The following is a 17,188-nucleotide window of genomic DNA, read 5'->3' as shown; positions in this document are numbered from 1 at the left end:
TTTGGGACTGGAGAGATGGCTCAGTAGTTAAGAGCACTGGCTGCTCTTGCAGAGAGCCTAGGCTGAATTCCCAGTACCCACATGGCAGCTAACAATTGTCCATAACTTAGCTCCAGGGGATCTGACACCCTCTTCTGACCTCCAAGGGCATTGCATACCACGGGTATGCCTACCTACATGCAAGAAATACACTTTTACACATAAAATAAAAATAAATAAAATATTTAAAGTTATTTTGCATTCAAAGTACAAGGCATTTCCAATTTGGTCATTTGGAGATTTATCATCTTAGACTATTTCTGTATTGCATGCAGTATTAAAAGGCCTCACATATGAAAGTATTCATCAGTGGATCAGCCAGGATAAAATTTGAAATCTTAGAAATGTCTGTGACTTCTGCATCCTCAGGTTCAATCAAAAGCACTAGAGTAAGGAGTGTCAATATTGAGCATGTGCAGACTTCTCTTCTTGCCATTATCCCCTAAACAATTCAGTGCAACAGCTCTTTACTTGTTTGTGTATGTGTACAGGTGTTCATGTGAACTTGTGCACATGGAGGCCAGAGGTCAATGTTGGGTTTTTCCTCATCTGCTCTCCATCTTATTGTTTTGAGAGAAGGTCTCTCACTCAACCTGGAGCTCATGATTTGCCTAGACTGACTAGAAATAGCCCCAGAGATTTTCCTGCCTCTGCCTCCCTAGTGTATGCACCTGTTTTTTTTTTTAAATGTGGGTGCTAAGGATTTGAACTCAAGTCTTCATGCTTGCCTGGAAAGCATGTTACCAACTGAGCCATTTCCCAGGCCTGATAATAACTATTTCCATAGCACTTCCATTGTCTTACAAGGAACCTGGAGATGACTTAGCACATATAGGAGGATGTACATATATCATATGAAAGTACTTTGCCTTTCATATAAAAACATTGAATGTCTTTGGATTTTGCCATCCATGAGGGGTCCTGGAGTGGGTCATTCCTGAATATTGAGGGTTATCTGCCCTTCCCACACATCTGCTCTTTCCCCCCATAGGTAAAGTGTGTGCCTATTAGTCCTTCTGAAACACTTAGTTTTGGAAGTAGTGCATAAAATACAGTGCAAAATAAGTCAAACATTTCCCCCAAACTGTGGGACATCATGAAACTGATTTTAAAAATGATACCGGCAAATTCTAGAACCATTTCCAAAGCCAAGACATCTGGATCTGGTTGAACTAATGGGACTAGAAAACAACGAAAACAACAACAACAACAACAACAACAACAACAACAAAAAAAACCCAAAACTACAAGAATAAAGAAAAGAAGATTCCAAAAGAGAAATGTGATTTTAAAGGGCAGAGAAAGCATTGGGGGAAGTGATTGAGGTTCTCAAACTCTTGTACCAACCAATCCCCTGTCTCTGTCATTCACCAAAGATACAGAGATGACATAGCTGGAAGGCTGTGTTGGAAAAGCCAGGACCTAAAAAGAAATATGAAGAGGTTGGAGAGATGGCTCAGCTGAAGAGCACTGGCTGCTCTTTCAGAGGACCTGCACTCACATGGCTGCTAAAAGCCATCCGCAATTCCAGTTCTCAGGGGATCGACGCCCTCTTATGGTATCTGAGAGTACTACATGCACATGGTGCACATACATACATGTAGAGAAACACTCATACACATAAAGTAAATAAATCCTTTAAAAAAGAAATGCAAAATGAGCCAAAATTGACTAGTTCTTCATTCCAGAATTAGCTGCAGGTTTATTAAATGTAAGATGACACCATGAGAGTCTTGAGTTTCATTTTACAAGGTCAACATTGGTCAAGCCTTCTTTTTCCCAAGGGTTCTAGGCAACATTTGTTCTCATTTTACAATATTGACATTATGAAGCCTTGCTCACTCTCAAGTGATGTTTGAGCTGCATTCTCCGTGGTGACCTCAGTTCAAAGCCAGGATCAGTGAGAGGGGGAAAAATGGAAAACAGCCTGGGGCAAAAAAGGTGCTAGTTGGTGCCAAATGCTGTTCATACAACTTGGGCATCTAAGAACACTGGTGTGAGCTGCAGAAAAATTAAGGCTGTGAAGTTAAATTCTGAAAGTCATTTTTGCAGTGTTCAGTCCCAGCCCTGTTTACAGGAACAGCCTGAACTGTTTCTGGAAGGTGGTGTGCTCTTTTTGCAGCCAAGAGTTCTCCAGGTAGGAGGCAGGAAGACATCAGCTCAGAAGCAGAAGCAGGGTAGACTGTGGATAGAGATGATGGATGATGAGCATCCATCACATCTGCACTGGCAAGTCTCACCTCTGCTGTGCATTCAATCCTAAGGGGAGTGAGTGTGAGGGTGTGCACGTGTGTGAGTGCATGGGTGTATGGTGCTGAGGATCAAAACTAGGACCTCATGTACACTAAGCAGGTGTTCTACCTGATGTACATCCTCCTCCCAAGGGAACTTTAAAATAGCTCTGATGTCCACTCTCCAATCTAGATCAATCAGATCCAAACCTCTAGAGGGTAGAGTCCAAGCACCTGTTTGTCTATCTAGTGGGTGCTGAGATTGAACCCAAGGTCCTTGCACATATGAGGCAGGTATTTTATCCCTGAGGTATACTCCCTCTATTTCTTTAAAAAATGTATGTATTTATTTATTTTTATCTTATGTGTATGAGTATTATACTTGCATGTACGTAAGTGCACCTCTGTCATGCAGTGCCTGTGAAGGACAGAGGAGCAAATTGATCCCCTGGAACTAGGGTTATGGGCAGTTGCTAGATGCCATGTGGGTGTTGGGATTTGAACCTAGGTTTTCTGCAAGAGTAGCCAGTGCTCTTTACCACTGAGCCATCTCACCAGCCCCACTCCCTCTATTTCTAAAAGATTTCTTAAGCCATTCTCATTTCTGCTGGGGCTGGGAATTAGGCATTGGGTTACTTTACCAAGATGATATATCTGTCAGGCACCAAAGGAGATGGGTTAGCTTGCTTGCAACAAGTGTCATGAGGGAACAACTAGAGCAGTAAACACCACGATCCCCTCCTCCCAAGGGCCACCAAAGCCAGGCATTGGTCCTTCCAACCTGTGAGAGATACTTATACAGCTGGGGGTCTTGTTCGAGTCCCAGGGAAGTGAGGCGCTCCGCTTCGCCACCTGCTAGCAGCTGGTAGAAGATGTGGAAATTCCGCTCACCATGATTTTGATAGACGACTCTGGATTTTTCTATCAAGTAACTGATGATATGCCCACCTACAGGAACGCCCTTCAAAACAGAATGCAAAGGACAGGGCTGTGACTGCGACGAGCAGGGCGCTCTCCCATGCTGTCTTCTGACAAACAGCAGTGATTTGGTTTAGTTTGGGGTTTGTTTTTGTTTGGACAGGGTCTTACTATGTGGCCCAGACTGGTTTCAGACTCAAGTTCTGAATTCATGATCTTCCCACCTCAGTCTCACAAGCAATAAGATTACAGGCTTGTGCTACCATGCCCTGCTCAGAAGTTTTAAAATTTGTTTGAAAAATAATCTCTCAACTTCTATGATCGTTGGTTCCTAGGTTCTGTGTATAGGATTTTTACCTACTCCAAGGTCAGAAAGGTATTTTTTAAAAATTCTTTTTCAAAAGAACAGTTTTATTGTTTGTATTTAGGACTATGATCCATCATGCTATTTAATTTTTAAAATTATTTTAACATTTTATTCATTATTGTGTAGGTGTGTATAATGTGTTTAAATGTGGGCACACATGTGCCAAAGCATATATGTGGAGGTCAGAGGACAACTTTTGAGAATTGGTTCTCTCCTTCCACCATGTGGATTCTGGGGATCAAACCCTGTCAGGCTTGTGTAGCAAGCACCTATATTCACTGAGCCATCTTGCCAATCCACATTATTTAATTTCTGTATATGGTATGAGGTAGGAGGCAAAGATCATCTTAATCAATATTAATACTCAATATCCATAAAAGTACTATTTGGGATTGGAGAGATGGCTCAGAGGTTAAGAGCACTGACTGCTCTTGTAGAGGATCCAAGTTCAGTTCCTAGCACCCATATGGTGGCTAACAACTGTCCATAACTCCAGTTCCAGGGGATCCAATGCCCTCGTCTCAACTCCGTAGGCATTTCCCACACATGATGCACTCACGTTCATGCAGACAAAACATTCATACACATAAAATTAAAATGTTTTTAATTAAAAAATAAAAGTACCATTTATTGCCGGGCATGGTGGAGCACGCCTTTAATCCCAGCACTTGGGAGGCAGAGGCAGGCAGATCTCTGTGAGTTCAAGGCCAGCCTGGTCTACATAGTGAGTTCCAGGACAGCTGGGGCTACCGGGAAACCCTGTCTCAAAAAGACCCTCCCCCAAAAGTACCATTTATTGGAAAGATGATCTCATCCTTACTGAATCCCAGTGGTGATTTAATTTTCGCTTTTATCACATTTGTGTGTGTATAGGGGTACACTATGTGGGTGTGGAGGTCAGAGGACAACTTGCAGGAGTCAGTTCTCTTCTTCACCATGTGGGTCCTGGGGATCGAACTCAGGTCATCACACTTGACAGCAAGTGTCTACCCATTGACCATCTGGCAAGTCTCACAGTGGTGATTTTGTCACAGACTGTAAGGGGTTTCTTGGGACTCTATGCTAGGTCACGGGCCTCTACCTATCCTCATATCACCCGTACTTTAATTATTACTTATAAAATAGTTTATTATTTTTATTTTATTTAATGTGTATGAAGGTATTGCCTGCATGTAAGTGCATCTGAGTCATGCAGTACTGGCGGAGGTCAGAAGAGTGTGTCGGATTCCCCAGGAACTGAAGTTATAGACTGTTGTTAGTCACTACGTAGATGCTGGGACCTGAACCCAGGTCCTCTGCAAGAGCAGCCAGTGCTCTTAACCACTGAGCCATCTCTCCAGCCCCAATCATTACATTTAATAATATATTCGACAAGAGATTTTTATCCCAGAATTATGCAGAGCTCTTACAAATCAGTAAGAAAATACAACCCAATTAAAAGTGGGCAAAAAGAGTTTCAAGTGGCTGATAGGTGAATTTCCATTAATGATCATGGAGGTACAAACGGAAATCACACTGAAGAAGCAGTACAGCCCAGCGGAACCCGTAAAACTACAAGAGGTAATAGTGAACAGGATGGCGGGGGTGTGGAGGTACCGGAGCTGTCATCAGTGATCAGACCATGGCTGCTGAGAGCCCGTGATGCTACTTGTGTGCTGTAGCCAACACAAATGAGGACTCCTGTCTACTCAAAGACATGGCAAGTATGTTCAGGGCACAAGTTGCAATACCTCCCATTGCAAATAACCCCAAAGTCCATCAGGATGATGACACATAAGCTGCAATGTAATTGTACAAATGAAAGGTGAATAGACTGGCAAGGTGGCTCAGTGGGTAAAAGTGCTTGTGTCAAGCCTGATAACCTGTGGTCGATCCCAGGGACCTACATGGTGGAAGGACAGAACTGACTCCTGAAGATTGTTCTCCAAACTCCATGCATGTGCTATGTCATGTGTGCACAGCAGGTCTTGTTGGACAAGTGTCTGAAAGCTAGGAATTTTTATATCTTGACTTGAGTGGCGGCTACCCTGGAGAGACATATGTAAAACTCATCGAGCTGGCCTCATGATTCATGGTCTTTTCAGTGTATGTACTAAAAGGAAGTCTGAGATGCTGGACAGATGGCTCAGCAGTTAAGAGCACCAGCTACTCTGGCAAAGGACTCAGGTTCAGTTTCCAGCACCCACATGGTAGCTAATGATCATCCCTATCTCCAGTTCCAGGGTATCTGACACCCTCTTCTGGCCTCCTCGAGCATTGTACACATGAGCGCACTTACATAAATGCAAGCAAAACACTTATACACATGAAAATAAATACATCAAAAATTTTAGTAAAGAAAGTCTGAAACTATGCAGAGCTATGAAATTTCTCTCGAAGTCTGTGCAGATTCCAGCAGCTCATGGACCAGTTTCCAGGAAGTGCTTAGTCATCTTGGCTTCACAGCTCTTCAGTACCCTCAGGTGGCTGCTGCAAGCTAGTTCAAGGGTCACTTTTCCACTTTTTAGTCATTTCCTGTCAATGAACACTGAGCTCTTGCCAGGCTTGTTGTAAAGTCCAGTCTTCTACTATTGTGAGCAAGGCTGCTGTGGACACACTTGCTTACCTATGGGGACAACTCTGCTAGTAAAATGCTGCTCTTCTGATTAGTACTATTTTTTTTTTAAAGATACTTTCTTACACTGTAGCCCAGGCCAGCCTTGAACTCATGGCAATTTTCCTGTCTCAGTCTCCTGAGTGCTGGGATTGCAGGTGTGTGCTACAGCGCCTGGCTGTACTTTAGATTATGTGATGCTGGCCTCATAACACAGGATCCTTTCACTGGTGTGATCCATTGATTTTCAAACGGGTTTGCTGGTGAATCCCAGCATCCAAGTGTGAGAATTCCTAGTGATCCACATCTCCACTCACACCCAACATTCTCAGACTTAATTCTCACCCCCTGAGAGATATAAAAGTGGCAATTCATTGAGGTCTTTATTTGTATTTCTTAAAATCAGCACAGGGGTGGGTCTAAGGAAATGGCTCAGCGGGTAAAGTGCTTGCTGCACAAGCATGAGGACCTGAGTTCACATTCCCGGATCCCATGGAAAGCCAGCAGTAGCTGGTGTCTGTAATCCCAGCACTTCTACAACAAGATGGGAGGTGGAGATGGGTAAGTTCCTGGAAGCGCACAGGCCAGCTAGCCTGGTGGGCGCAGAAGCCACGGTGAGAGACCGTATCTTGAACAAGGTGGAAGATGAGGACTGACACCTGAGGTTATCCTCTGACTGTTACATGGATGCCATGGCACGTGCTCACATGTGCCTGAACTCACATGCATGTGTATGCACACACACACACACACACACACACACACACACACTCACACACAGAGTTTTAAAAAATGGGCTGTGATGCTGAACTTTTTCCACGGTTTGAGCTGATACTGCCTTTCCCCCCAGGGGTCACCTTGAGTTGGGTAAGGGATCCCTATGAAACTGTAATAGGAATTTCAGTGTACCTGAAAGTCAAACTGTATGTCCATGTATTTTCCAAATCTGCTGGAGTTGTCATTCCGGAGTGTTTTGGCATTTCCAAAGGCCTTCAAATACAAACGTCATTTACTGTCACTTAAACTCATGCTCATCAAATCTCTACCCTCAATTAATACACTTATTATGAAAGAGGGAGGCAGAGGGAGGAGCTGGGGAGGAAAACCACACAATCTTCTAAAGAAAAGTCACTAACTGAGGATTCAATTCCAATTCTAGAAATTCAGGGAAATCAGGAGAAAAGTCCTCCTAGAATCCAGGCCAGAGATACATTAGAAATGGCCAAATCAGAGTGCATAGCGCCTTGGACTCTTGCTGTGGTAGCAGGCGCAGCAGACATCCCACCACATCCCTTCTCATAGCAAAGGGCCTACTGGGAAATTCCTTCAGCATCACTTACAGAAAGGACAATAAAACACAGGGGAAAGTGACTTGTTCTAGATCAGCCCCACAGGTTGCTGTGTCATCACAGTAGAAACAACTCAAATGGTTTCAACCACAAGGAAATTATTAGTTACACGTTTTTTTCCTGCTTACTAATTCTACTGCTTTTTGTGCAGTTACCTCATTGGGCCCTCGAGACCTCTGAAGAGGCAAAGGGTACTCTGAGCATTCCACACCTGTCTCAGAGGAGATGGACTCTGAGATTCAGAGGGCTTTGCTGAGACTTACTGGATTCAAAGCCCAAGTCTGCCAACCTCATTTCAAAGTCATGTCCTTAACTGTACACTACCTGTGAGGCCCCTTTTTCTCAGTAGTGACATGCCTACTTTGACTGCCACACCCAGGCAGAGAGGACTGTTCTTCCTTAGTGATCTGGAGCTCCCCTCAGGAGTCCTCAGAGGCCTTTTACCTCTAGCACCGGGATAGAGAGCAGCAGCCTGTCACGCGCTATTTGGAGGGACTCGGTCATTGGGCAGGTCACTGCGAAATACTGGAGAATCTTCTTGGAAGCCTCTGTTTTCCCTGCCCCACTCTCTCCAGAAATGAGGATGAAGTGGTTATTCAGCTCAGAGCACATCATGCGGTAGGCGTTGTCAGCGATGGCGTAGCTAGAGGAGGAGTCAGCAGAAGTGGACAGGTTCTTAGCGCTGCTTGTCTGGACTCTAATACCTACTGGGCAGAAAGACTTACTGGATTCAAAGCCAAAGCCTTCCAGCCTTACTTCATGATGCCCTGCCTCCAAGAAACCACATCTAGACTGTAGTACCTCAGAAAGTTACCATCCCTCTACAGACACAAACAGCCCCAGATGACAAAGCTCAAATAGCAGGAGTTAGAGGCTGTGGAAACATTTGTGGACAGAAGCAAAATAACAGCAGCAACAGAAACATCTTCAAAATCTACCTATGTGAGGGTTTGTGGTAACTGTCACCTTGACAGGATCTAGAATCACCTGGGAAATGGGCCTCTGGACATGCCTATGGGGATTAGCTTGATTGTATTCATGGAGGTGGGAAGACCTGCCTACTAGAATGATGCCCTTCCTGGCTGGGATCCTGGACTTATGAGTGGGCACAGAGAGCTGAGCTACAGCAGCATCCAGTACTCTCTGCTTCCTGATTGTGGATGCGATGTGACCAGCATCCTGCCTTGGCTTCCCCACTATGATGAAAGTATGCAACTCTCAACCAGAAAAACCTTTTCTTCTCTAAGTTGCCTTTGTCAGGGCATTTTATCACAGCAACAGAAAAGTAACTAAGATAACCTAATTAATTTGATTTTACAGATCAAACACCAAAGTCTTGTGCATACTAAGCACACACTCTATCAGCAAGCTATATACCCAGGCCCACCACATTTATTTTTTAAAATCCATTTATATTCCTTATAAGAATAAGCCAGGAACTAAATTACATCTCCCAAATACATTCTGTGGTAGAAACCACATCTTGTCTAAGTATTAAATAATTCACTAAATATGATATCTTTTTTCTTTCCATCAGAACCTAGAGTACTAAGAATGTAGAGGCAGAAAACCAGAGATTAAAAACTGTGGGACTGGGCCTGCTGTGGTGGTGCCTTTAATCCCAGTACTCAGGAAGCAGAGGCAGGCAGATCTCTGTGAGACCCAGGCCAGCCCATTGTACATAGCAAGTTCCAGGCCAGGGGGTGCTGTAGGGAGATTCTGTCTCAAAACACCAAAAACCAACCAACTAAACAAACAAAAACTTTGGGGCTGGAGAGATGACTCAGAGGTTAAGAGCACTGGCTGCTTTTGCAGAGGACCTGGGTTTGGTTCCCAGCACCCACGTGGCAGCTAACAACCATCTGTAACTCCAGTTCTATGGGATTTGATCCCCTCTTCTGGCCTCCTCAGGCACTGCATGACATAGGTGTATTTACAAACATGTGGGCAAAATATGTACATAAATAAATGAATAAATAAAAAATTTAAAACTAACATCCTTGGGAGAAGAGGTATAATTATTATAAGGTTTTAAAAATATTTTATTATTATTTTTATTTTATGAGTGTATTGTCTGCCTATTGCATTTTATGAGTGTAAGTGCACCTGTGTCTGCAAAGCCTTAGGAGGTTGGTTGGACGAGGGTATCAGATTCCCTGGAACTGGAGTTACAGATCATTGCTAGTGGCCACATGGGTGCTGGGAACCGAACCGGATCTTCTGCAAGAGCAGCCAGTGCTCTTAGCCACTGAGCCATCTCTTCAGCCCCATATTATGAAGTTTTTAAAGGATCATATTTATTATTTTTAATTTTGTATGTGTGATCCTGAAGTTGGTGTTACAGGGTGTTGGGAGCCACCTGAGGTGGGAGCTGGGAACAGAACTTGGGTCCTCTGCAAGAGTTGGAAAGACTCTTACTGCTGAGTCCGCTCTCCCCACTCCCCATCCTCCTATTAGAAGGGTTTTATCTCCAGGATCAGAAATCAGATCAGGAAGTTCTCCCCAACAGCTGGAAAGTTCAGGACTTGGAGGTGGTAGCGGTGATGTGGAAAGATCTAGAATTTCTTTTTTATTAAAAGGTCTTTTTGAGACCGGGTCTCCCTGCAGCCCCAGCTGGCCTGGAACTCGCTATGTAGATCAGGCTGGCCTCGAACTCACAGAGATCTGCTTGCCTCTGCCTCCCAAGTGCTGGGACTAAAGGCATGTGCCACCACGCCCGGCCTAGAAATGTTTTAAGAAGTGGAAAAACTGAGCCTATAATACAAATGAGGGGAGAACCTAGGCATCAGCCCAGAAAGCAACAGTGGAGGGAAGCAGGAAGCTCAGGGAAGCCGGAGTGTACAGACCAGGCAGGAAATTGCTCAGGGCGAAGGTTCTGCAGCCCTGGGAAGTTTCTACCAATGGGCATTCTTCTTAGCTGCACTGCTGCTCAGCTACCAGTAGATGGCACTATAGCAGCCGAGGTACCAAAGGAGACGCCTCTCTAGCCACTTACATATCTCAGCCTTTCCACGAAGATTCGATGCCTGACTACTTGAGCTGAGAATCCGAAAAGACCTACTAACATTTTCTACAGTTTTGACTTATTTCAAAGGAAGGCTGAAGCTAATGAGCATGCATCAAAGAGATGGATGGATGGAGAGATGGATGGATAGATGAGAGGATGCATGGACGGGTAGATGGGGAGAAAACAGAGGGATGGAAAAAATTAAAAAGAAGGGGGGGAATAGAAAACTAATCCTGGTGATCACCCTACGGAGTACTTACACATGCGGTGGCAGTTCAAAGAAATTGACCCCTTGATAAAGTTCCATCTGGCTCACAGTGTAGATTCCGAGCTCCTGGTATGGATTCACGGATACAAGGAGTGTCCCGATATATGTCTAGAGGAAGGGACCAGAGTATAGGTGAGGAATTCTAGGTACAAATAGTGTCACATACTATGATCCCCATGTGCTGATTCAGGGTGTGGAGGTGTGTGTAACAACAAACAAGACAGATGTGTTCTCTGCCCACAGCTTGCATGGGGAGGGGCATGGCAGACAAGTCACCCAGAGATCAAGACAGTTTCAGAGAAGTCTTGGGAGCTGTGCACAGAGTGATGAGCTGGAAGGCCGTATTAGCCAGTGGGCTATAAGAAGCCTCCTTTGAGGAGTGCACTTCTAGGTGGAAGTTAGAAGGATAGAGAGCTAGTTGTGAAAGAAGTAGACAAGAAGAGTCCTCGGGATGAAGGGTCCAGTGTGGCAGGCTGTCTGCGCTGGAGCCAGTGTAGCCAAAGCTCCCAAGTGAGGGGAGGAGGAGAGAGATTGAAAAGGAAGCAAAGAGGCAGTAGGTTCAGATCACAGGGCCCTGAGCACTGCGGGAGCTGGGTTCTATTCTAAATGTAATGACTGGAGGAGACACTGTCCTCTCCTAACCAAATGGAAGACTTATCCTGTATGTGCTCATAAATAGGTGTCTCTAAATGGAGCACCAGGCTCCGATTAATGCCTCACAACGGTCTCTCTGACCACTGGGTGAACATGCAGGGCAAGCGTGCCCAGCAGAACTCTAAATGGCACAGTACTCCCACAACTCACAATTCTCTGGATTTCAACAGTAAATTCTATTCATATTCAAATATTTTCAAGCCTTATATTTTCAATCTAACCATTGAAGGACTTCTTGTAATGCAATCATAAATAAAGGGCAGTAGGATCTTAAGACAGAAAAAAAGTACTTAGGTTCCTTTGAAAATATATCAGGCACTTTCAGATCTAATTTATTGTTTCAAATCCTGGAGGTACAGAAGTCTACGTTAAGACATGCTCAAATTCCAGCTACAGCTAATGTTTCTCATCAGGCAGAGAACCGGAACAGAGAAGTGTATTTTGATTAAAAGTCTGCATTATTTTAGCCAATGGAAACTGGTCCTGAGGACGGAAACGGTTCCTGAAATCATCCATTTAAGCTGGAAGCTTTCAGCTTAGTCATGATGACCCAGTTGTCCCATTTGTATTTTCACATCATGTTATTTCTGCCTTACTCAGAAAATTAGATTTTTTGGGAGAGGGGTTTCTATTTGTACAATTAAGGGTAATCATTCTGAAAGTCAGGGTATAGAATATGTAATTTAAGAAATATCTTATTTACTCTAGTAACCTTGGCTTCAACACATTGATTTATAGCTTATATATATATATATTTATAAACAAACTAGTTATAAGACAAATAGTTTTATTTTTGCAGTGCTGGAGATCCAACCCAGGTGCATCCTAGGCAGGACAAGGTCAATCTGCGAAGGGTTTGGTAAAGAGTTACTTTCTTGGCCCTTGAACATGAACAGGGTACAGAGGGCACCTCATGTTCCCTGCTTGAGATCTATTTCCTAATTCTTCCAAAGGAGTCCTATAAGAAACATGACCTGCTCTCAGTCCATGTAATAAAAGATACGGGACTCTTCTCTTCACCTCTGTGACTGGCCTAATAACCCAGTCTGGCCAATCCTAATATTCCTTATTCCTTGCTGTGGGGATTGGTTGAAAGACAGCACTTGACCCAAGATGGGCCAATCAAAGCCAGTCAGCATCAACTCTGAAATATCTGCTAGAGCTGTCTCTTTGAAGACGCTCCTTCCTCCCCAGTAATTATACTAGGGTGAGGAAGAGTCAGACTAGTGCCCTGCGACTAAGCAGAGACAGGCAGCATCAGGAGAAATTAAAAGAAAGCAGAGCCGAGGAGTGGAGACGCATCCTAGGGACATGTCTGAAACCGTGAGTCCGTCCCTGTAGGAAGTTGATAGAGTCCCTTCTGTGACTTAGGATGTTTAAGCTGAGTGTCTTTTGCTGGGTGACTTTTGAAGAGCACCCGCCCTTTACAGCACTTTTTGTGGCTACACTAGTGCCGAGATCGTTCAAAACCATCAAGACTGGGAGGAAGGGAGGGAACAAACAGGATAGGAAAACAGCTGAGGTTTAGGTTACATAGATGAGGTTCTCGCTGAAACGCTTGCGAAGATTGTCCAGAAAGGCAGATTCGCTGGTGTAAGCGTCCAGCAGCACAAAGTCCTGCACTCCGACCTTGTCCCGGGCGGTCAGTGCCCCTTCCATGTGCAAGCGGATGTGCTTCCTTCTCACGTCTTCTCTCTATAGGAAACAGAACATTCCTCAGTAGTTCATCTCTCCAGAAATATCTATCATGGGTCTATTACGTGGAAAAAAACTAGAGTATACAATTGACTATAGTCTGCAATAAGACAGCATGCTATTTGGGTGTGTAGTTAGTATAAGAGCAATAGGTTGGGGCTGGAGAGATGGCTCAGTGTTTAAGAGCACTGACTGCTCTTGCAGAGGACCCCGGTTTGATTCCCAGCACCCACATGGCAGCAACGAACCATCCAGGGGAATCCAAAACTCTCTTCTGACCTCTGTGGCATTGCACGATACGGGTGTACTCATACACAAAAAATAAAAAATATTTTTTGTGGGGTGTGGTGGCGCACACCTTTAATCCCAGCACTTGGGAGGCAGAGGCAGGTGGATCTCTGTGAGTTCAAGGCCAGCCTGGTCTACATAGTGAGTTCCAGGACAGCTGGGGCTACAGGGAGACCCTGTCTCAAAAAGACATATTATATATATGTCAAGGGCACTGGTACAGTGGCAAAACTAACAGTGCTTTCCTCAGAACATAGTCACCGTTAAGCAGCACATGACTCGTGTGTGAAAAATAGTACAGGCAGCTAACAGAAACCAGACTCTGTTGTGTCAGACACTATTCTAAATGCTTGACTAACACTACCTCATTTAATCATGATTCTGATTTTGTTATCCTGTTCATTCAACAGATGAGGAAACAGAGGCACAGGGATGTTATAAACCATAGCTGAGATCTGCCAAAAGGCAGAGCCAGAACCTGAAACAGCCTAGGGGCTGGGGAAATGTTTCAGTTGGTAAAGCCCTGGGCGTGGGGCTGAAGAGATGGCTCAGTGGTTAAAAGCACTGGCTGCTCTCACAGAAGACCTGGGTTCAAATCCCAGCACCCACGTGGCAGCTAACAACTGTCCATAACTCTAGTTCCGGGGTATCTTCTGGCCTCTGAGGGCACCACATGACACGGGTGCACTTACATACATGCAGGCATAAAACTCATACACATTAAAAAAAAAAAGCTGGGCATGTTTGTAATCTTAGCACTTGGAATCTTGGGAGATGGAGACAGGCAGATCTCTAAAGGTTGCTGACCAGACAGCCTAGTCTAGTTGATGAGTGTGGTTGTCATCGTCCTCTGGCCTCCACAAATATACAAACACATGTGCATACATACATACACATGCATCAACACACATGAATACATGACATGGGCACACATACAATATAAAAATAGAATTAAAAGCTAGACTTGGTGGCACACGCCTTTAATCCCAGTACTCGGGAGGCAGAGGCAAGTGGATCTCTATGAGTTCAAGGCCAGCCTTGAACTCCAGTTTCAGGGGATCTGATGCCTTCTGACCTCTGAGGGCATTTACATACATGCAGGCAATACATTCATCCACATAAAATAAAAAAAATAAAATAAAATTGGGGCTGGAGAAATGGTTCAGCAATTAAGAGCACTGGCTGTTTTTGCAGAAGACACAGGTTCAAATCCCAGCACCCACATGGCAGCTAACAACTGTCCATAACTCCATGGCAACTAACAACTGTCCATAACTCCAGTGCCAGGGGATCCAACATCCTCTTCTGATCTCTGTGAGCACTGCATGACACAGGTGCACTTACATACATGTAGGCAATACATCATACACAAAAATATAAAAATAATAAAGAAAATTTTAAAATAAAATATTTTAGCCTGGTGTGGTGGTGCATGTTTTTAATCCCAGCAGATCTCTGTGAGTTCAAGGCCAGCCTGGTCTACATAGTGAGTTCCAGGTCAGCTGGGGCTACAGGAAGACCCTGTCTCAAAAAGACCGAAAAAAAAATAGATTTAAATGTAAGCAAAACAACTTGACCCAGAGCTTGCTTTCTTGACTTTATACCTTCGATGCATGCTGTCTAAATTCACCTTGCAATCCCCAGATGAGATATGGGTCAAAGATGGTGTTCTTGTTACAGTGGATTATTCAAGGAAGGACAAGCTTAGAATGTCTCTCCCCAAGGCTGGATGAGATGTAGTCTACTGGGTATTAGAACTTCACTGGGTTACCATGCCAGAACTGGCCTGTGGTCAGGTAGTAGAACCAACTGTGGGCACTGCAGTGTAGGACGTCATGGAGGCCACTGGAATCAACTCCGTAGGGCCCAGGCACAGTGAGCCTAGAGGGCTGTGTGCATCGAAAGTGGGGTACCCCTTCATGTTCCAGGCCTGGTATGTGAGCTCTGTGTCAGACAACTGTGATATATGGTCATAAGAGGACATGTCCCATTCAAGGTACGTCCAGCATACAGCCTGAATCCCAAGAGAACCCAGAGCACAAGGTTTAAAAGTAGGAAGAGCAGCTCTGGAGGACTGCAGTGTGCCTCCAATGCCCACTTCAAGGAGAAATGCTGGAGTCTAGTTTTCTTTCTTTTAAAAATTTTTTATTATTTTTATTTTATGTGTATAAATGTATTGCCTGCATGTATGTAAGTGAACCTGTGTCATGCAATGCCCACAGAGATCAGAAAAGGGCATCAGATCTCTTGAAACTGGTGTTATAGACAGTTATTAGCTGCCATGTGGGTGCTGGGAATAGAACCAGGGTCCTCTGCAAGAACAGCCAGAGCTCTTAACCACTGAGCCATCTCTCCAGCCCCTGGAGTCTAGTTTTTATTATTGCAGAGCAGATACTGAAGGGAAAATTTGGATCTGGGAGGCAGTAAATGGACAACTGGGACAGAAAGATAGATAAGCACCCTAGAACATTTGAAAGAACCTTAGAAACAACAAAGATAGAGGACTCACACAGCTCAACTTTAAGTGATTGAGACTGTTGAGCGGGTGGAGAGATGGCTCAGCAGTTAAGAATGCTTGCTGTTCTTGCAGAGGACCTGAGTTTGGTTCCCAGCACCCATGCCAAATGGCTCATAACTACCTAAACTCCAGCTCCAGGGGATCAAACACCCTCTCTGGCCTCTGCAGCCACCTGCATTCAGGTGCCCCTACCCACACAGACACGTCATTAAAAATAAAATTGTAAAAAGTAAAATCTTTTGCCAGTGTCTTGGTGCATGCCTTTAATCTCAATTCTCAGGAGGTAGAGGCAAGCAGGTTTCTGTGAGATAGACGCAAGCCTGGTCTACATAGCAAGTTAGGGGCCAGTCGGGGCTACAGGGAAACCCTGTCAACAACAAGAACAACAACAACAAAAATAAACTATTTTAAAAGTAAAGTACCAAGCTATTGGGGGCTAGAAAGATAGCTCAGCAGTTAAGAGCCCATACTGCTCTTTCAGAGGACCTGATTTCGGTTCCCAGCACCCATATCAGGCAGCTCATAACTGCCTATAATTCTGGCTCCAGGGGAATCTGACACCTTTGGCCTCTTCTGTGGGCACCCACACCCATATACACAAATATACATAATTAAAAGCAAAATAAAAATCCTTAATAAAAAAATTTGAAGTACCCAAACACTTCAGGGCATAAATGCAAAATAATCTTTTCAACCAATGATGCAGGAACTCAAGATATCCATAAGTAAAACTTCATACTTTAACCCCTGCCTTACATTATATATGTATGTATATATATATGTACTATAGTAAATCATATGTAAGTTGTGATGGATTTCAGAGCTACATGCTAGTGTGAAATTCATAAAGCTACTAGAAGAAAAAATAGATTACCTTTCTAACTAGAGAAAGATAAAAAATTTTCTTACATAAGACATAGGAAATAATAATCATTAAAGAAAAAGAATTTAGTTACATTATATATGTATGTATATATATATGTACTATAGTAAATCATATGTAAGTTGTGATGGATTTCAGAGCTACATGCTAGTGTGAAATTCATAAAGCTACTAGAAGAAAAAATAGATTACCTTTCTAACTAGAGAAAGATAAAAAATTTTCTTACATAAGACATAGGAAATAATAATCATTAAAGAAAAAGAATTTAGGCCAGGCGTGGTGGTGCACACCTTTGATCCCAGCACTCAGGAGGCAGAGGCAGGCGGATCTCTGTGACTTCAAGGCCAGCCTGGTCTACATAGTGAGTTCCAGGACAGC

General features: G+C 43.9%; 1 protein-coding gene across 1 annotated transcript in view; it reads right to left on the bottom strand.

Moving 5' to 3' along the window:
- Positions 1–17,188, bottom strand: part of Myo1h (myosin IH) — a 109,862-nt gene that overhangs the window by 48,159 nt on the left and 44,515 nt on the right. Inside the window, exons 2-6 of the mRNA XM_017802167.2 lie at positions 12,960–13,121; positions 10,765–10,880; positions 7,942–8,140; positions 7,058–7,138; positions 3,052–3,231 (exon numbers count right to left, since the gene is read on the bottom strand). Coding sequence (XP_017657656.2) covers positions 3,052–3,231; positions 7,058–7,138; positions 7,942–8,140; positions 10,765–10,880; positions 12,960–13,121 — 738 coding nt within the window. The remainder of the gene's footprint in view (positions 1–3,051; positions 3,232–7,057; positions 7,139–7,941; positions 8,141–10,764; positions 10,881–12,959; positions 13,122–17,188) is intronic.

The sequence above is a fragment of the Nannospalax galili genome, unplaced genomic scaffold, assembly GCF_000622305.1.
Source record: "Nannospalax galili isolate Female #2095 unplaced genomic scaffold, S.galili_v1.0 scaffold103, whole genome shotgun sequence".
NCBI classification, from domain to species: Eukaryota; Metazoa; Chordata; class Mammalia; order Rodentia; family Spalacidae; genus Nannospalax; species Nannospalax galili.
The sequence above is the reverse complement of the archived record's forward strand: the minus strand, read 5'-3'. Positions and strand labels throughout refer to the sequence as shown.